At 42.3% G+C, this 21,490-nt stretch overlaps 1 protein-coding gene across 1 annotated transcript; it reads right to left on the reverse strand.

The window, feature by feature from the left end:
* Positions 1 to 11,961: 11,961 nt before the first annotated feature.
* On the reverse strand, positions 11,962 to 18,239 carry NPY (neuropeptide Y). Its single transcript, XM_057550395.1, has 3 exons — positions 18,052 to 18,239; positions 13,919 to 13,999; positions 11,962 to 12,030 (listed from the first exon to the last, which is right to left on the reverse strand). The coding sequence occupies exons 1-3, from the start codon at positions 18,237 to 18,239 to the stop codon at positions 12,006 to 12,008; spliced, it is 294 nt and encodes a 97-aa protein (XP_057406378.1). The 3' UTR covers positions 11,962 to 12,005.
* Between the last annotated feature and the right edge of the window lie 3,251 nt (positions 18,240 to 21,490).

Here is a 21,490-nt window from a genome sequence, read left to right on the forward strand (position 1 = left end):
GATGCCAAGAATTCATTGCCCCACGGACCTCACACCACTGCCCACCCAGGAGGTTCCCCTGGTGCACACGAGCTACACAGCAGAACTAATATCAGCTGATCCTGGTGACCAACTCTTCCCTATATGTAGAGTGGTCATTACGTGTTTTACTTTGACTTGTCCTTGAATGTGTGACAAGGCTAGTATCACTGAAATACCTCCTGAGGCATTTCTCCCCACAGCAATCCATTTTTTAAATGCAGTCCCTGCCATGAATGGTGTTTTATGACACTAGGGAAGGGGAAGGTGAGTACTTTCCAGAACAAAGAAGGTAGGAAAAAATGGTGTGGGGGGATAGGACATAGGGACCCTTTTGCCAGGGAGAGAGCAAAATATAGATGAGGTGATACTAGGGTTCAGATGCTGCTGGTTTTTGCGGTTAACAGTGTGTATGGCGATGGGGATTGGGGGTGGGGTGAGATTATAGAAAGTCCAGAGAAAGTGAAGAGGTTAAGCGGCTGTCCTTCTCAAACACAGGTGTCCAGAGTAGGAGAGAAGAGGTAATCTGGAATATTTAGGGGACAGGGGGATAGGACAGTTCCCCCGTGCTTCCCTGTGCTGAGTGCAACACGGAAGGGATCTTGAAGTTCTCAGGCCACAGGGAAGGCAGCTGAGCATGCTGGCTGGGACTCAAGGGCTAAGGTGGAGGCATAGCAACCCTCTAGCAGAAGGCTGAGAACGGGCTGTTTGAGCTGCCTGCTGGGATTCACAGCCAGGCCTCAGGGGAGAGGCACACGGTGAGAGGCAAGTGAAGGTTCAGTCAGACAGGACTCACTGTGCTTGGGCCACCCTGAGAGAGGAGATCACACGTTATTCCAGTCTAGAACACTTCAAGAGAGGACTCAGTGAGGGTGGAGGCCACAGTGGCCCACACATCAGTGGAAATAAATTACAGCTGCTTTAGGGGCAAGGAAAAGTCCCCGGAGATGGGTGGCACTTGGGCCAAGAGTCCTTACTCCAATGCCAAGCTTCTCCTTGCACTTAGATTGTATCTCAGAGGGAAGAAGGGGAACCTTTGAAGGAGGGAAACAGTCCAGATGGGGAGTTCAAAATTTAAATTGATTATCTATCTAAAACGAGGCAGAGGAGATTCAACTACGTTCAGTTGGCAAGTTTAACTCTCCTCACCATCAATGGGAAAGATGCATTGCAAGGAAATTTAGTTCCTTGGAATACAGAATTTCCCACTTTTGCTTTTTTTTTTTTACATCTGAGACACAGTACATGCCTCAAATGGATTTCTTTACTATAGATGAGAAAAGCAGCCTACCTTTAACATTCTGGCAAATCCCAACCTTAGAAAATACAACATTAATAATGCAGAAAATCATTTTTAGTTCTCTAGTATAAGCAGTTTCTCTACAGTAACTTCACTGTATTCCTTGAGGATGTAATTATTATCCATCATCTTGTTATGAATAACCAACAACCAAGTCTGCAAGGGACTGATGCCAGAAACAAGATTTGACAACTCCCAACAAGCTAATGATTTCTAAGTCCTTCCATCCCTTGACTATCATGGAATCTGACAGAGATGTTGTCAGTGTGACGGAGAGGCTAGGGAAGTGGCTGTCTTCCCAGTTACTGCCTCCCTTCACTCCTTAACAGCTGAGATGTGGGGAAGTAAAGGCTACACAAGGGGAAGCGTTCTACAGCTATACATAGGCTTCTACACGGAAGTCATTATTCTTTGATAAGGTCACATTCAACAGCAGTTTAAAGCAATGACCCCACTCAGATCTTCTAAATAGAGTGACAGCTGTCTTAGAGAGATTCCATAATCTGAGACTCAGAGGCTGTGAATCTTTAATGCACTGGGTGCTGGGAGTGATGGACAAGTCAGGGTTTGCATCTTTATTGACCTTTTCCCCCCAATTGGATCCTTAAAGGCCAGATTGACTCTGCATCTAAATTAGCTGCTGAAATCCCTTTTTGTCAAATCATCTCTAATTAATGATATGGCAATATACACACCTATTCTTTCTGTCTGGGTGGGGGGCAGGGAACTACAATTTATTGAGTACTCACTATGTGCCAGGTATTTTGCCAAGTATTTTATGTATTCCTTCATTTAATTCTAAAGATAAGGCACTGTTGGTGTTAATTATTTTTTCAGAGGCTGAAACTAAGAGAGAGATTGTGACTTGCTCAAGGTCATTCAGATAGTAAAGGATGGAGCAGGAATATAACTGCCTTTTCTGTCCTCTACTTCTTCTTTAGTAGGAGCTCATTTTCTCAGTACTCTGTAGTTTCCTTAACTATTTGTGGTATAAATTTAAGTGCATCTTTCTTTCTCTTTGATGACAGCCTTCCTGATACACTAGTCTAAATAATATTTGTATAACCTCTTTCTCACATGTGTTCCAAGGAATGGCTGCCCTTTTGTGCACACGTAAAACATAGCAGTGAGTAGACAATTAGCAAGTGTGAGCCCTAGTTCAGTAAAAATCAAGTACTAAGATGATGCAAACAAACTAGGAATGCTGAACCAAACACATAATTTAAAAAATGCAAAACAATGCTCACAAAAAAGGGAGAAGAACTATCCAGGTACCAGAAATAAAAAGGAAACTAAAAAGCAAAGATCTAAGCAACCATGCTTATGCCTCATCCTCTTTAAGATTGCATTGGGAGTAAGTTCAAGGAACACAGAAGCTTTGGTTTCAGTAGACGAGGCCCTCGGCCCAAGATTTCACTTGGGTGGAACTGAGATTTCCGCATAAATGCAGGATCCTCAAATAGCTGTTTATTGCAGATATAACAGAGAATGAAAGGATGGAATAGGAAAAAATGATGCCCACTGGCTTAGCTTGCCTGCCAATGCCTAGGCTCTGGATGGGGAAAAAGTCTCTACAGGAAACTAAAACCCTAAATTGAACATCTTGTGGGTTGAAGAGTTAAATTTATACTAATCCTGTAATCCAGAATCCACCAAGCTAAGAAATTAACATAAAATGGTCGGTGATTCACCTGGCAGGTGCAAACACAAAACCATCCTGAAGGAACATTCCCCCAATCCAAGTTGTATGGAGTTTCTGTAGGGAATGGGGAATAAAAAAGAGGAGTAGGGGTAAGAAAATCCAACACACTGGGGCAGTAGGGCCTCTAGGACTTGAAATACAAACCAGCCATTTGACAGGGTGCATAACACAGATGTATTTAAAATGATTTAAATAATTAGGAACATAAAAGTGAATCAAGGTCTTAAGAGAAGAATAAGTGGCTATGAAAAAATAGAAAAAATTCAAAATAACAAAATAGAAATTCTAAAAATAATAATTTAAAACTACAGTCATTAAAATGAAAACTCAATGGATGGTTGAGCAGCAGATTAGACTCGCTGAAGGGAAAGTTAGAAGCAAGAAAACAGATTTGAAGAAATTATCCAGAATATACAGCATAGATAAATAAATAGAGGGGAACTAGCAAAGAGATTTAAAATTTTGGAACACAGAATAAAAGGTTTATTCAATATAATTTCAAGAACAAAAGAATAGAGAAAATAAAAGAGAAAGGCAATATTTAAAGAGATAGTGTCTGTGAGTTGATAAAAGACCTAAATCCTTAGATTTAAAAGCACAACAAATTCCTGAAAGGATAAACAAAATTTTACATCTTAACACATCAGTGTGAAATTTCAGACCACCATGACAAAGACAAATTCTTAAAAGCAACCATAGAGAAAAAGATAGATTATCTACAGAAGAAAACCAATTTGAAATACTACAGATTTCTGAACATCAACAAGGCGGCTAAGATCAGTGGACTGCTAGCTTTAGAGTATTGAGAAAAAATAACTGGAGATGTAGAATACTATGTCCAGCTAAAGTAAAATAAAGATATTTTCAGAAAAAGACTGAAAGAATTTATCATTTCAAGACCCTATAGAAAGACTCTATAGATAGATAAACAAACTACTGAAGGATATACTTTAAGAAGAAGGAAATTGAACACAGAAAGAAGAAATACATTGAAAGTAGCAACAGTAAACCAAAAAAAAAACATGGATAAATATAAATAACCATTGACTACATCAAATAACAGAAATAATAATGTTTAGTTTGGGAGGACAAACAAGCAAAATGGCCAGAGAAGGTTATTGGAGTTGAGCTCATTCTAATGTCCTTGTTTTGTTCAGAAGAAGGATAGAAAATATAATAGGCAAACTGGTAGAGGAAAAAAAGAAGGAAACGACTTATTCCATAGAAGGCAAGAAACAGAAAAAAAAGAAGTAAAGAAAAAGCATGGTAAACAGAACAAAATAAGATGGTAGAAATAAATCTAAATCAATAATCATAGTAAATGTAAATAGTCTAAACTTGCTAGTTAAAAGAGCTTACTATTTACTTTTTTTGAATACTATATTATGAATACTATATTTTGTTATAAGAGCTACAAGAAGAACTTGAAGGCTCAGAAAGGTTGAAGGTAAATGGATGAAAGAAGATAAGTAAATACCAATGTTTGGAAAGCTAGTGTAGCTGTATTAGTACTAGACACGCTAGACTTTTAGACAAAATGCATTTAGGGAATAGAGGGGGGTCATTGCATAATGGTGAAAGAATCCAGTCTTTCCTGACTCCATGGTCCAGCTCAGCAGTTCCCCATGCTGCCTGCCCCTTATGACCATATTGATTATATAAAATTAAAGAGTAGAGTAGAATTTTACTGAGAGAATAATAATATAATGATTTAAAATCCCCAGAGGTAGTCAAACTGGCCTGGGTTGGAGTTCTAGCTCCACCACTTACCAGCTTTGTTGCCTTGTTTCATTTCACCTCTCTGTACCTCAGTTTCCTCATCTGTGAGATGTAGCCAAGCCATACTTGCATCTCATGTTTTGTATGAGGATTAAAAGAATTACAGTAAATAAAGGGCCAGTTTATACCAGCTTCTCAACAAATGTTAGCTCTCTCATATCCTATTTCTTATCACAAAAAACAAAACCTGCAAAACTTATAACTTCAGAAGGCAAATAGCTATTTAAGATTTCAAGTTGAAATCATTTTTCTCATAAAGAGTTAACTACCCGTGAAATTAAATATTTAGGCATTCACAGAACCAATGTGCTCATAATGTTAGAATAAGAAAGTGGCTGGTCTAGAAATTACAAGACATTCTTAATGTCTTCACAGCTGATGTTTTTTCTATCATGGGAATATTTTGAAATCACCTTTTACAGTTATCTAGAGAGAATGGTGTACTGTGAGGTCAATTAGGAAAATAGCATGAAGTTGAGTGTTTGTATTCAGGTGTGTAAACGCTGGTGGCTGGTTGAGATGCTCACTTGTAAAGTAGTTTGGCACTCAGAGCATATTTTCCCTTAAAACAAGATCACAAGTAGTGATTTCTTTCCCAAGTGGGGTGACCAATTGCCCCGCTTTGCCTGAAACTGAAGGGTTTTCCAGAATGAAGGACTTTCAGTGTTAAACCTGGGAAAGTCCTGGGAAAACCAGAATCATCAGGCACCCCACAAGTCCAACACCCCAAAACTGATCTGCCTGTGTCAGTCACAACTTCAGGAGCCCTTCGTGAGAAGCCAGCTCTGCTGAGTGCCAGAGTTTCCCCTGTTGCACTGCTGGGCTCAGCACTTGATCTCTGACAGTTGCCTGAGCCCCTGGGTACTGATGTTACTCCGGGGTCTGAGCGTGAGAGAAAAGAGAAATATCTCCTCTCTGTTACACTTTGTCACTTAGACCCCAATGCAGCCTGTCCTCTGCCTAGAATATCACTTCTTCCAAAAACATGGTACTTTTAGGTTTGTGTACTTACTCTTCTCCCGTTGTTGCCCAAATGAGTCCCTCATTTTCAGGGCGAAGGATGAGCATTAACAGAACATCAGAAGCCGTCCTATCCTCTCCACGGTCTTGAACCTCTCGTCCCACCTCTCATTCATATCAGCTCAGATAATCAATGCTGACTCCGAGATGGATGGCCAATCACCACTTCCCCAGAGAGCTATCTCAGAATCCCACCGGGAGCTTGCTTGGGGACCTGCACAGCCAATTTTCTAGGAATATAACATAGTTAATAATGACCTTGAGATCCGCATTAGTAAAGAGCAACCTATTGAACTGCCATTCACCAAGGTCCACTCTAAATAACACCCCCCTCTCCCTACACACCCTAGTGGAAATGTTTTCAGCATCCCCTGTTCTATCATAGCACTTGCTTTATGCTTCTGTTTAAACCTCAATCATGATCTGCCTTGTAGTTCAGTTGCTTAAGCATATGTCTATCTCCTTCATAAATTGCAGGTCTTTAAGAGCAGAGAAACTGTCTCACTCATCTTTATACAACTTTTAGAACCTTGCAGAGTGCCTGTCGCAGAGAGACTATTCAATAAATGTCTCAGGAATTGATAAGATCCTGGGGACTTTAGAAGCTCATCAGAGATCAGCTGGCTCCATTATAACTTGGTCAATAATTCAGTCTATTAGGAGGAATGACTATATTAAATTTGTTCTGCCAACATTGCTTATTCTTGCATTGAAATTCACAGACCAGTTAATTTAGCAGGTCGCTGTGGTTTGAAAAGACTTGTCAGTAATAGAAAAGATGAAGAAATCACAATAAATAAAATTCAAATTATTCTAGGTAAACTTTAATTGAAAAATCATTTGAACGATGCTGTTCTCTCTAGTAGATAATACTCAAATAGTAAGGTGTTACTGACTGAGCTGAAAGGATAGAATATACTTTTATATTCTATTCAAAGGTTCTCATTTCAACTTTAAATTGCCTCATAATATCATAGTATAGCAGCCAAATTAATGAGTCAAGTCAGACTTCAAATAAATACACTGAACAAATCAAGTTTCAAACTCAATTAACTTCTAGGAAAAAGAAGAATTCTGAAATTAGGACTAGATTGGAGGAATCTGTGTCTTGTAGATAAAACATTTTTTTAAAGGCTCAAATCCTTTACAAGTTTAAATATCAAAATAATCTGCCTAAGGACAAATTAGAGTCACCCCAAAGTAGAGTCAATACATTAGTTAAGATGTGTTATATGCCAATATGACATACTTGTAATATGTCAACACATTAGCAATGTAAGTGTTAACAATTTGTGAGAACTCCAAAATTCTCATTAAACTCAAAGCCAGGGAAAAATTTTTAGTGACCTAGAGGTATTTCAGAGAATTTGGGGACCACAATATTCAAGGTTGAAATAAAAGTTATTTTTGAAGTTGATACTAAAGGTAATTTAAGATGACTCAAACTTCTAAGATGATTAGAAATTAGTCTATTAACCAACAACTCTGAGAACATCAGGAAGATGTGGTTAAATAAACTCCTGTACTTCTGTCAAGGCCCTGCATAAATGGTACCTACACCTCCTGAAAGGATGACAGAGAATCCTTTGAGGTTGTTCACCAAACATCTCATTGGTGCTGGCTCCTCTGGGATCACTCCCAATCATCACAAGCAACTGCAGGCTGCACTGTCCCTCACTGCACACCTACTATGTGTCAGGCAACAAGGCAGGTACTATCCGCACCATCACCCTGTTCCCGTGATTGCAAAGCGTTTCAATCCTGCAGCATTAGAACAAGTTTAAATTGATAACTCTTACTTAGCACATTAAAAAATGAGCCTGGATGACATACGATTAATTATATGTTATTCCACTCCGATTTTAAAAAGAGAAAAAGATTCTGTGTGATTTCACTCTGTGCTAATTTTTCTAATAGGCAGAAGAAAAGGCAATAATTTAGTTGTGGCACTATCATAATCCTCCTACCCATGAAACACAATAAAAGAATATTCCACTGAAACATCTCACTCGAAAGGCTGTTTTCTTTTATGATGATGGAAAATGTATTTGTTGAATTCTGATGACATCGTAACTGATTCCAATGTTCTGCATAGAGGAGAAAAAAACATTTTCTGTTGTATACACAGTAATAAGTAACCATCTAAGCATAATGCATGTGTATTAGAAAGAAAGAGGGGAACAATTATCTACCCTCATATTTGCTTTCCTGCCATCAGGGCACGAGGAGGCTGTATGTGGGCCTACCTTTGGACAGCCATCTTTGCTTAGTGGGAAGAAGATTCATACCATGGTGTGGAAGTCCCAAACAAGTGCTGACCTTTCCTTCTCTTTATATCTGCTCCTCTGTCCAGACCCTTATGTGGCAGGGGAAAGAGGCTGGAAGGTGTTCAGGCAGCTAAAATATTGCAAAAGAGATAGCGCGGTGCCTCCTTCCTGAATTAGGGAGTGGAACCAACCCTAAAACATTTATTCTCTGAACTTGTAAGTTTATCCATAAGATCATGACTAAGAACTCTCAGGCTGAGAAGCTGAGTCCTGATTTGGCCAAGTGGATAATATTGTTAGAGGGGCTGGTTTTCCCCCAGAGCCAAGTCTATAGGAAGAACAGGTGGGACTTGAGGGGAGGGAATGTCTGGGAGAAAAGGGTTGGGGGTGGCCATGGGACTTGACTTCATCCCACATTGGACTCTCCCTTTAGAATAGTAACCCAGTGGTCCAAGCCTAGCACACAGTCAATTTCAAAGACTAGGAATCAAGAATAATTAAAAACTACTCAAAATATGTCTTGCTGTCTCACACCTGCAGATCCTCTACCTTACACTCTTCACCTGGCAGTTGGTGCTCTGCCTTCAAATCTCTGCTCAAGCAACAGTAGCTCCAGGAAGTTTGGCCTGCCTCCTCCAGTCTCACCAGCCTGGGGTGGGTGCCCCTTCACGGCTCCTGTAACAACTCCTGCCCACCTCCTGTTAGAGAGGGAGGAGGTATCTCTTCCCCTGAAACAGTGGATCACAGCTTTGAGCGTATTGAATTCAAAGGGCTTAAGTTTTAGTCTTGGCCAGTAGAGGCTTCTGGCTGTTCCTCCTCTGTTCTCTTTTACTACCTCCCCCTGCATGGAATGAAGCTGTTATTCTGATTGATTCTTGAGACCACACTGCACTGTGGGCAGGGATATTGTACCAGAAGGTAACATGCATTCACGAGTGTCCCTTCTCTTCCTTCCTCTGCTGCTGGACGTGGCAGGCTGGCTCTTCCTGTCTGTGTGCTGTTTGGGTATGTGGATTTGTGAGACTGGCACAGACCTCACTATTCCTGCCACTCCCCACCAGGGTGCTGAGGTTTGGTATGGGGGCTGGGCTACCCTAGAGGTTCAGGCCTCAGCCAGGTGCCCTGATTCCGCTTAGGGCAGCCCTGCCTTTGGCTTCATTGGATACTTGCCCATCTGGTACTTTGTTCTCCATTTGCCAATTGATTGTTAAATCTATAGCTTCTTTGTCAGGAAACTGCAAAGGGAGGCATGATGAGTGGAAAGGAGGCCCCTAACATCCCCAAACTCTAACACTCCCATCTCTGCACTTCCAACAATGCACTAATTATCTGTCTCCCTCATTGGATGGCAAATTCCCTGAGAAACTATTACTGATCTTTGTATGCCCAGTGCTTAGTGCAATGTCCAATAGGTATTAGGTGCTCGAAAAACGCTAAGTGTGTGAATGAATGAATGGATGAGTGAGTTTGGCCATTCTTGGACCTGCTTCACTGATCCAACCCTGGCCACTCTGCAAGCTGATCCACCTCTGTGTTGAGCTCAGCTGGTCACCTCACCCAGAATGTCCTCAATCCCAGCTCAACATTCACGTTCTCTTTGAAGACTTTTCGAGCTAATTCTACCCACACTCATTTCCATTTCTAAATGCCTTTTGTACAGTTTAGTACTTTGTTATTCTCTAATTTGTTTTAAGTGTGCCACGATTATGTTGTTAACTAGATTATATATGACCTGGTCTTGACTTACTTCTTCCACGAGACATCATCGGGCAGGGTAAAGTTTGAAATTAGAGCAGCTGCTGTCAAATCCCCCTAACCTGAATGCAGTGGGGAAAGTCACTTACTTTCCCTGGGCCTCAGTTTCCTCACTTGTGAAAGTGGGGGGAATAATTCTCTGCTTGAATGTGTCATGAACACTGAAAGGATCAAAATAAAAACACAATGGTGGGCTTCCCTGGTGGCGCAGTGGTTGAGAATCTGCCTGCCAATGCAGGGGACACGGGTTCAAGCCCTGGTCTGGGAAGATCCCACATGCCACGGAACAACTAGGCCCGTGAGCCACAACTACTGAGCCTGCGCGTCTGGAGCCTGTGCTCCTCAACAAGAGAGGCCACGATAGTGAAAGGCCCGCGCACCGTGATGAAGAGTGGCCCCCACTTGCTGCAACTAGAGAAAGCCCTCGCACAGAAACGAAGACCCAACACAGCCATAAATAAATCAATAAAAAAAAAAAAACAACCCACAATGGCACCTACAAAAACGCATGCACAATTTATACCTCTTAGAATGTTGAATAAAGCTAGGATCAGAGGAGAGCTTCATAAATTCTCCTACATTGACTTGATAATGACTGTGTTGCTCACAGGCATTTCATTAATGAAGGTTGAATTATTCTTACTGTAATTCTAGCAAGGTTTATTATTATTATTTGCAATGATAGATGGGTGGTATGGTGCCTTTAAACTCATTCCAAGAAGGGTTATCAGGCTGAAAATGTTTCAGAAGTACTACTAGGGAATCTCTTGGAATGTAGTTGTGCAATTTTTTTTTTTTTTTTTTTACCATTATTGTATTTCTTAAAGTGAATTTTTGTTTCTCAGGGATGTCTTAGTCCACTCGGGCTGCTATCACAAATTACCATAGACTGAGTGGCTTAAAAACCACACAAATTTATTGCTCACAGTTCTGGAGGTTGGAAAGCCCAAGATCAAGCACCAGCAGATTTGTTGTCTGGTGAGAGCTTACTTCCTGGTTCATAGCCAGCATCGTCCTGCTATGTCCTCATATGATGAAGGGGATGAGGGACCTCTTTGGTTCCTTTCATAAGGGCACTGGAGAAACATCAGAATGCTTTATGAACAAAGAATATTTTGTATACCATACAATTCCCTAAGTCATGGTGTGTACAGGGTTTTTGTAAGCAGTTTTAAGACATCACATAAAAATATTTGTGCATATTTTTTACGGTGTGGTTCAAAGTACAAATATAGGATGAGGCCCATTTTCTTTGATTTAGAAATTACACATAAGAATCTAATAACATTAAACTAAGCCCATGCAAATAAGTACATGGAAGGAGTACTTATTTAATAAGTGAAGAAGAGGGGGAAGTTTAATAACCTTTAGCTAAATTAATTATCATACCCCATGTTGTGTGAAAAGATAATCATCCTACTCAGTGTGTTTCTGTTTATGACTCAAATTCTAAGAGTGGTGGCCTAAGTAAATGTGTAGATCTGAGCTGTCTGATATGGTAGCCACTGGAAACACATGGCTATTTAAGATACACTAAAATGTAAAACTCCGCTCCTTATTTGCACTCGCTACATTCAAGTGCTCAAAAGCCACATGTACCTAGTGACTACTGTATTCAACAGAGGAGATACAGGACATTTTGCAGAAAGTTCTATTAGACATCAGTCCTTTCTGCTGACAGCATAGGCTAACAAGGTTAGCAAGAATTCCATATGAATGGGGGAGAATGTTCAGTAAATTGTTAGAAATTAGCATTGCCCTGCTCTGTGTTTCCAAATATGTCTGTTGTTCACACACACCCACACACACCCCTCCCACAGCTGAGTCTTGGTCGTCATAAATCATATCTTTATATCTTCCATAGGCACTGTTTTAATATTGGTGAAACAAACCTTGAATCTGCTACTTGAGGGAGATTGTGATTTAATGAATAACTTCAAATAATTCTCACTACTGCAACAGCAGATTTTGCATTGAGGAGCATACACTTTTGAATGCATGGTACTTTATTTAAACGCACATATATACAATGTCGACAAAAGGAAATTCTGCAGAGGTGAGCAAAGGGGCTGCATGCATTGGGAGGACCAGCAGACTCTAGTTTTACAGGATGAAATAGGGGTTGAAAAATAGGCAAAGACCGGAGAGCAAGTTTCATTTCCCATCACCACATAGAAGGGTCTTCCAGCCTGTCAAACACAAGAAGCAAAGCGCGTAAGAGAAGCTTCCCAACTTCCTGGGAGCCTTGCGAGAGTGAGACATTCAGTTCTGAACTGAAAGATGATCAGAAACTGTTGAAAAGTCTGCTGTTGGCATTCTAAATAGGAGGCCATGTAGAATATCAGAGCAGGAGACAGTGGCATAATGTACAGAGACCCAGCTGAGTAGCTTTCACTCATGTTAACGGGAGTCTCAGGCAAATCTCAGAGGGAGTATTTAAAAGGTTCTGTATTTATCAAAGAAGCCAAAGAAAGGGTTCCGTATTTCTGAAGATCAAAACTACAGGAATCACATGAAACTGTAAAAAAAACCTTACTGTTATTCAACTCTGAATATGCTTCCTGTGTTTTCCTGCAAGGCTTTTTATGTAGTAAGGTGCTATTTATTAGACTATAAAGAACCCTTTTAAATAAAATAGCATTCACTGGCAACTTCAAGGCTGTCAAGTTCTGTCTCCTTCTAAGTGCACATGATTGAGGCTGTCAATCAGAGTACAATTAACTCTATTTCATGCACCAACTGTGTGATGCATGGCCACAAAACAAACAGCAGCAGCAAGACTGTAAATCGGTCTGGATGATTATATTTCTAACCCTAAGTAGATACAGCGTATCCTAAACTTTTTACGGTGGCAAACATCATATGCCTATCAATGAAACATTAAAAAGCATGTATTGCTTAGTATTTAAAAACCACCCTTATGAGTTTTCCACCTGCTTCCCTTGCATTTGATGTTCAGGTCTTGGCTGGTACCGCCAGGGACAAGAGCACTGGAGTTTTATTTCAGTCCAAATTGTTGTTTCCTTCAGAGAGAACAAACCTGACAACTCTAGACTTGCACCTTCACCTTGGCTGGCCATTTCACAAGAGAACAGAGGGAGGGTGGGAGGGGAGGTGGGTGGCTCAGAGGGTCATTGGCTCATCCTCTAGGGAGAACCCAATTAAGAGTGACAAGCCAGTCACACGTGCTGAGCAAGTGTTCTAGTGACCTCTTCTGGGGAACTTGGTTCTTGATGTTGTAGAGCTCTGGGTTTAAGGCGGACTAGCTAGCACAGAATTGGATAAACCATATGCCATGTGATCTAACTGGTGGGTAGGGGCAGGAGGCCTGGGACAGGAGAGCCAGTTATGGAAATGGAGGAGGACCAGGCATCTTTTCACTCACAGTCTTCGCTCAGGAGGAGCCCAGCCCAATGTTTGACACCTAGATATTAGAGGGCACCCTTCCTAAGGCAGGTCCACACTCCAAGAAAGCCCCAAGGCTCCAGACAAGCCCTAAGAATAATGTCATTCTTGTTCATTCATTGAATGCGATAAATTATGATGTGACATCAGTTGAACTAAAATATGTCAAAAAGTAAGCAGGAGTACCCCTCGATTTATCTACAGCTTCGTGTAAAACCAGGAAGACTGGAGTGAGAACCAGAAGGGGAATTTCCTAGGATGTGTAGATCCTCCTCGTAGGGTATAACAACTAAAGATGACCTCAGCCAAAGATGGAGAGTTGGTCATTTCAATGTAGAGATGGGCTGCTTAACCTATGCTTCCACAATCTAATCCAGTGAGAAATTCTCTATAGAGTAATTTCTGAGGTTAAAGTCACTCATATTTAAAATTTCAAAGGAGCATCAAATAATTTGAGCCAGAAAATATTACCCCACAGCAGTTTAGAGATTTGCAAATGAGTGTGTGAAGAGAAAGGTCCTCCCTGCTCTGTTCCCCACCCCTCTTTCTGTCCAAATCCTACCTGGTCTAGAAGACCCAATTCCAAACACCTCCTCCCAGCAGCGCTCTCTGATTTCCCTCTCCTGGGTACCTGAACTCTGCAATGATGTCCCCACACAAGCGTTTTCATACCTAGTTCTGGGAACATTTTCCGTGCTTTCTCTCATCAAGAGGTCTGAAATCAGTGTCTCAGGGCTAGATCGTTTTCCGTATCTAAAAAAAAGCAGGGTGGGGGAGAGTAAAAGTCCTTTAAAGCAAGTTTGGAGGAACCATAAAAACCTTTAGGAAAAGAAAAGATTTGTGGTATTAAATATAAAAGTTATTTTCAGTTGATCATCTGCCAATGAGTAATCTAGGTGAATGAAACATACATGATACAGAAACATCATAAATATGATTTAAAATTATATATATATTTAAATTTTGCTTAAATACTTAATAGATAACTTAGCAGATTATATAACCCAACCAAAATTCCTAGTCAAATTCTTGCCTTTTTATATTATCACAAACAATACATATGTATAGTTTTATAACTAGGTGACAGGAAATAAATGAAAATACATCGAAGTATGATTTTAAATGTTTCCATAATTAGCTAATTGGCTTATAGTTCTGGTGATATACATCAGTTTAAATCTTAACAAAGAGACCAGATGATATTTCAGAAACAGGTCTATGAAAAACTCATCAGACTGAAGTTCTAGACTCACCTGTGTCTTTGAATCTCAGCTCTCCCATTTGTAAAAATAAAATCATAACTCCTGCTTAGATTAGAGTCTTGATGAATATCCAATATAAGTCACAATGCTTTGAAAGTGACAGAGCGATACACAAGAATGCACATTACTGCTGTTGAAATGCACCCATTCTCACAGCTGTCAACAGATCCTGAGTCCATATTTATTTGGGGTGCCTAAAGCTAAAAGCCTTCTCTCATGCTGTGATTTTAATCTGCCCTGAAAATATGAAGGAATCCTTCTGGTCCATGGAAATGTTCTTGGTCTCTTTTCTCCCATAGCAGGATATGGATAGGACAATATATGAATTCAAGGTTATGTTTTCCTGCCAGGGTAGTATATGCTGCTGGCTCCAGGTAAGTGAGGGCACTAGTCTGTCTGTCTGTCTCTCTCACTGTTAAAGGATCTGACAAATCTATACCAAGTTGTATTTTTTGAGGAGTCGATTTTTCCCTTTCTCAGAAATGGCATTGGACATCAGCAGCCGCTCTTTTCCACAAATGAAAAATAAGCCTGGCGTGGATTGATTAGCTGACAGATAAAACAGTGGAACAAAGCTGACGGAGGATATATGCTAACTGCCTATTGAGCACAATTAAATCTAAATTCTGGGGAAAGATTTCCTATTATTGCTCCTTTGCTGGAACTCAAGGGAGGCAAAGACAAAGCCATCTCCCCTGCCCCCATCATTTGTAAGATTTCCTCAAAGATTTTCTGGAGTTGTAGTATCAGGCTGCAGGCCACTGCTTATATGTATTTATTCTGTCCATCAGCTGATTTTACTAATGCTAAAACTCTTGGGCAACCTTAACTCATTTATCTTCATCATACTTCAGTGAATTAAAGAAATGGCGAATATTTTCTCCAATTTACCATTAGAGAACCTAAGTCTGTAACAGCAGAATTTACACAGTCAGAAAGTGGTACCCAGAGCAGCACTGATGACTGTTCTTCCATCTCTAATTAATTCTGGATTATCCTTCTTCTCCACAATGCTTTAACTTTCAAAGATGGCATCTCCAGGGAAAAGATTCTTAAACCTGGCGGCATATTAGAATCACCAGGGGAGCTTTTAAAATCACTGTAAAGCCCAGCGCCATGCCCCCCACCCCCGGGGGAGATTCTGATTTAATTCACGAGTTCATTAAATATACTGATGCTGCTGTTACAGCCCAGCATCAGTATATTTTAAAAGCTCCCAGGTGATAACAATGAGAGACCAAGAGGGAGAAACTCTAGTCTAGGGCTGAGTTTCTCAATCTTGGCACTGTGGACATTTTGAGCGGGATAAGTCTTTGTTGTCAGGGGCTGTCCTAGGCATTGTAGGATGTTTAGCAGCTTCCCTGGCCTCTACCCACTAGATGCCAGTAGCACCTTCCCACCCCATCACTATGACAAATGAAAATGTCTCCAGACATTGCCCAGTGTCTTGGGGAGCGTAAAGTCAGCCCTAGTTGAGAATCACTGACCTAGGAGACTGTATAGATAAAATGTGGTAGATCAATGCTCTAGAATAAATGATGCCACCTATGGAAGCAATGAACCAGGAGCATATAGCTTTAGAACATGAACTGAGTAGAAAAGGGGAGGAAAGAGAATGATATCACAGTACCATTTATGCCAAATTAAAACGTATGTTCACAAATGTAATTTTCAAAAATACAAACATGTGCATATGAGTGGATGTGTGTGGTGGGAAGATGATGAGAGTACAGAATGGAGGTGATGGGTGCAGATTATAAGCCTCTGAGTGTTTCTAAGATGGAACTTATATGAAGATGAGACAGAAAACTGCTTCAGGACCAACTCCTTCCCACCTAACCTGAATCTCATCCCTTTCCCTTATTTTCTCCTCATCAAGGGTGTTGAAGATCACACTGAATGCTGATAGTGGTGACAACATCCAAAGATCAATAGGAGGGCTCCAATTTAATCATCCCTAAAAAAAAAGTTTTCATGAAATGTTCTTAGTTTCATGATCTGTAAAATGGAGATAATTATACTCACTTCAAAGCTTTGTGGTAAAGACTGAACAAAATAATGCCTAGGAAAACATGTTGAAATACTAAACCTTTATACAACAGTAAAGGTTTACAGCAATCATCTTTGAAAAATAAGTTTTACTGTATGCTATAATTATCAGACTAAATAACTAATAAAGGCTTTCCTAGAAGAAAAAAAAACAATTTGTAAAAGTTCTTTTCTCTGGTCTGTATGATGGCATAAGCAAGAATTTGAAGCAATTAACTTTCTGAAAAGTCTATTAAGATATAAGACATTCTTGCTTCTCACTAATGAAAATTATCTGACTTCAGGGATCATAAACCAATACTATTCTGGCACTTTCATGTATTTCTGATTCTATATATATTGGTACTTTAAAAAAAGATTTTCAGGATGAAACAGCTTTCTGATGAAACAGAAAAAATGTTAAAAATTAAGAAATATAAATTCTCCCCACTTTGGATGCTTTCCAACTATTCCCTGAAATATAGTAAAACAAAAAACAAAAAACAATACTTTACAAAACATAATTTAAATATGTTAAATAACATTAATGCTTGTAAAGAGCTCATTGTTTTTAGCTTATTAAGGTCATTTGATCTCAGTAATTAAAATAAGATATTGAATGATTCAAAACTAAGATGAACCAATTTTGGAAACAAATTTTAATCCTATGTTATTTGTAAAATAGTTTGGATTTGATTTTTTGCTTAAGATTTGATGTTGAGAGTGAAATATGGCCTTTCATTTTAGCTTTCTGGGGGTTCAGAATAAAGATGACAATTTCTCAGATTACATGTAATCCCCGGATTCACCCTAGAGTGAGTACACCACTGTAAGTTTCTCCTTAAAAAACACCAAGTGGGCATTTCCTTTTCAGAACTCACCTGCTATGAAATGGGAAAAGTCTCGCCATGTTACATCAACTATTTTCTTGCTAAATATCTACTTATTAGGAGCAGGATTGTCAAGTGAGGGGCTGAGACTGCAATAAAACACTGTACAGGAGGGGAAAAAAGTAGTTCTATTTGTCTTTTCCTAAATACCGTCATTCACTTCGGTCTGGGCAGGCTGGAAAATCTGGCAATGTCTTTGGCGACCCAGCTGTTTCCTCCTTAGCTTGTGCTGTTGTTTTTCTAGATACCCTGCTCGCCCTTCTCTCTACAGCACCTCCCCGGCGACCTCCTGACCCCTTTCACGGGGTACTTTCCTATCCAGGTTTCCAAACAGAACCCCCAACTGCTCTAAGAACAAAAAAGATAAGGGAATGGGTGAGAGGAGATGGCCAGCCACCCAGCCTGGGGAACCCGAGTCTGGGGATCAGGATTTTGTGACTGTAGTTGCAGAGGGAATGTACTCAGTGCCCTGATATTTACTGATAGCTGAGTATGTGCCCGATACTGTCCTGCCCCGGGATACAAAGAAGAAAAAGAAAAGGTACCTGTCTTCTGAGATCCCCACGATCTCCGGGTGTGAAAGCGGGTTGGTCCCGGAGTCGTCGCTCCCACGTAGCCCACCTACCTTTGCCTGGTGATGAGATTGATGTAGTGTCGCAGCGCCGAGTAGTATCTGGCCAAGTCCTCCGCCGGCGCGTCCTCTCCAGGGTTGTCGGGCTTGGAAGGGTACGCCTCGGCCAGAGCGCCCAGGCACACGAGCAGGGACAGGGCGAGGGTCAGTCCGGACAGCCCCAGTTGCTTGCTACCCAGCATCTGCGGACACCGAAGGGGCAGCGGAGGGGGCTTGAGGGGTTCAGAGGATACACACTCCGCACCTCCTTCCTCTGGCCCCCGCGCCCATGCCGCTGCTACCACCCCTACCCCACCTCCACCCCCAGTCCGCGCTCGACCCAGGCACGCAGAGGGAAGCGGAGCTTGGCGAGCACGACCCTGCGGATTTAGGTCCAGATCTGCTCTGGCCCTGCCCCGCTGCTCCGCCCGAAAATTCTGAGCAACTTTGGTCCAGTAGCAGAGCCGAAGATCCCGCGGTGAGAGACGCAGAGTTGGGGGAGGCGCCGGCGCCAGTTTAAAACACTTTAAAAAACAGATTAGAAGTTCCTGCCGCTGCGTGGAGGACTTACCCCTTTCCCACCCTCTTCCCCAAAGCCCCTGTTAGAGCAAAGAAGTTCCTTCTTCTCTACTTTTGATGGCTGAGAGTACTTCAGGGTGGTAACTATGGGGTGGGGGGTGGGGGGAGGAGAGGGGAGAGAACTGCTCCCGGGCCAGTCAGTCTCAGATCGGATCCCAAGGATCCCGAGAGGCGGCAGGGAGCGCGTCTTCCAAGCTCCGGGGAGTCCTCATTCTGGGAGCGCTGCCTGGGAAAACTCCCTCCAGGCGGCGACCCTCGAGGAAACTGCCAGCTGCTCTGGGATGCGGTCGTGTTCTCCCTCTTTATCCGCCTAAAGATAACCCAGAGGGAGGACCCAGCCAGGAGGGTCGGGGAGAGGGCAGATGTACCATCAGAGGGGGCAGGAAGGAGCAAGTGGAATTTAGCCGCCGAGAGCGGCTGGCGCGCGTCGGAGCGCCGAGAGCCCGGCGCGTAGGGGTTGGGGAGCGGGGCACGACCCTCCCAGCGCCCCTGGGATCTGCAGAAGGTGAGACGGCGCCCCGGGCAAGTTCACAGGCGCCCGCACTCCCGTCGCTCCCGCCAAGCAAGCGGGTCGTGGCACTCACGGTGGCTGGCGGCTGGCGAGCGGGCGTGGCTGGGCTGCGAGCGCTGTGCAGTCCGGCTCGCCTCTCCGAGGGGTGAGAGCCGGCGGATGGGGTGTCCGGAGCAGGTCGCAACGGGGCTTTTATGGCGTTCCCTCGCCCCGGCAGGAGGGGCCTCAGGCAATCACGTTCGGTGACTCCCACCCCGCCGCATCCCACCAGCGTTGGCGGGGGAGGGGGGAGGGGGCTAGAGCCGCTGCCGGGCGAGATCGGCTCCAGGAGCCACCCACACACGGACTCGCCCGCGCCAGGCCCTGCCGCGGGAAGGGGGAGCTAGCAGGATGCTAGCGAGGCAGCGCGCTCCGAGGGCGCTGGACCACGCCAAAGTTCCTGCCCTCCCGCGGCGGCCAAACCTCGCCGTCCTTCACGCCCCATCTATTCCTGCCAGAGATAGAAGCAGCCCAGATCATCTTTGTCACCTGTCACCGGGACTACCAACGAGCTGGGCGCCAGGGTTGGGGGTACCCGAATCCTCTACTTGGTGAAGCCTCTCCGGGATCCGTGCGGCAAGGGCGCGGACACTGCTCCAGCGCGCTTTCGGGCGAGACTACTCGGCGCCCGGATATTCCTGCGCTTAAAGCAGGTCAGGGAGCCGGCCCGAAGTCCAGAGCTAGAGGGTCCCAACTCCCCGCTTCTCCCAGGGGCTGCGAATAGGTTTCTGTGGCTTCGCCCCTTTTCCCAGCTTGTTTTTCGTGGTCAGCCCTCCCCAAGAACTCGCCCAAACGCTGGGCGTCCGGGCGGTACCCGAAAGAGTGTAGCGACTGAAAACTCCTCAGAGGGGGGACACTTTCTGGGTTTGCTGAAAAAGAGCGTAGTTTGAAGCTCGGAGAGACCCCTTAAAGTGCGAACGCAAAATATTGGTCCAAAGCGACCGGGTAGTTAAATTAACAGCAATTTCTCTTTTATCTGCTGGCCGTTGCATAGTCCCAAATAGGTTCGATTAACGTTGATTGAGAATGCGGGCTCTGATCGAAATGAAACAGGTAAAAAAACAATCACCATTAATTTGCACATCCCACTGAACCTGTAGAATGAATATGAAAGATGCATAAACTCTTTTTACAGGATCAGAATTTCATGTAGTGGACTAGGTCTTGAAGTTCCCTGAATGAATGCTTCTAGAAGTCTGAATCTTTCTGAATAAAAGGCATGTTAGGGAATCAAAACGTTAAGTTACACGTTATTTTAATGCTAAAATGACAAGTGAGTCTGTTAAACTGACATTTTGTTTTTGTGCTGTTTTGACAGCGTTGAATTAAATATCAATTACTGTGCAGCAAGCAATCCTGAGTGTGTGTGTGTGTGTGTGTGTGTGTGTGTGTGTCTCTGTGTTAGCAATTTTGAAGACCAACACCCCTTTCACTTGGGTGACTGCCTCTTTCCCCATCACCCCGACATATACCAGGAACACAATACCAGGCTCTCAGCTTTGCTCAGGGATGCTTATGCGAAAGAGCCTTTGGTAAAGTTAGAGCAGAACACTTTCTAACTCTGATTCCATTCTTGATAAGAAGAGAGGCACTTCTAGCAGCTGAACGGTTTTGTTTCAAAAATCGTGTATTTATATGTTTATTCTTAGCAGCTTTGTTGAGATACAATTAAGATATACTAGGTTACAAATGTTTAGAATATTCCATTGGGTATATTCTTACACAAATAACACCACAGTGAAGTCATCACCGCAATCAATTTCCTCATGTTCCTTTGTAATTCCTCCCTCCTGCTTCTCCCTACTCCCCTCCTACATTGATCTGCCTCCTGTCATTATAAATTTGTTTGCATTTACTGGAATTGTGTCATAATGCAATTCCATGGTATGTATTCTTTTGTCTGCCTTCTTTCATTATTATTATTTTCAGATCCACCTATGTCATTGCATGTATCAATAATTCATTTTTTAATTACTCAGTAGTATTTCATTATATGGATATATTTTAAACTTAAAAATCTATTCAACTGTTCATGGACTTTGGGTTGTTTCCAGTTTGGACTATTACAAATAAATTTTCTATAAACATGTTACAAATCTTTGTATGGACATATGCTTTTATTTCTCTTGCGGAAATACTTAGGGGCAGAATGGCTAGGTCGTATGGTAGATGTATGTTGTCCCACAGTTCACTGATGGTCTGTTTGTTTTTATATGTTTTGTTCTTTTTTCCTGTGTGTGTTTTACTGGATACTTTCTACTGCTATGTCTTCAAGTTGACTAATCTTTTCCTCTGCAATGTCTAATCACTGCAAAGACCATATAG

Source organism: Balaenoptera acutorostrata, chromosome 7 (assembly GCF_949987535.1).
Source record: "Balaenoptera acutorostrata chromosome 7, mBalAcu1.1, whole genome shotgun sequence".
NCBI lineage: Eukaryota > Metazoa > Chordata > Mammalia > Artiodactyla > Balaenopteridae > Balaenoptera > Balaenoptera acutorostrata.

Bases quoted from the DNA above. Each gene is read 5' to 3' on its own strand.
- NPY (XM_057550395.1), bottom strand. From the start codon at position 18,239: ATGCTGGGTAGCAAGCAACTGGGGCTGTCCGGACTGACCCTCGCCCTG. The intron at 14,000-18,051 runs GTAGGTGGGCTA...GCTTTTTTTTAG, and splicing joins AATCTCATCACCAGGCAAAG to ATACGGAAAACGATCTAGCC. The intron at 12,031-13,918 runs GTATGAAAACGC...TGTGTTTGACAG, and splicing joins GAAAATGTTCCCAGAACTAG to GCTGGAAGACCCTTCTATGT.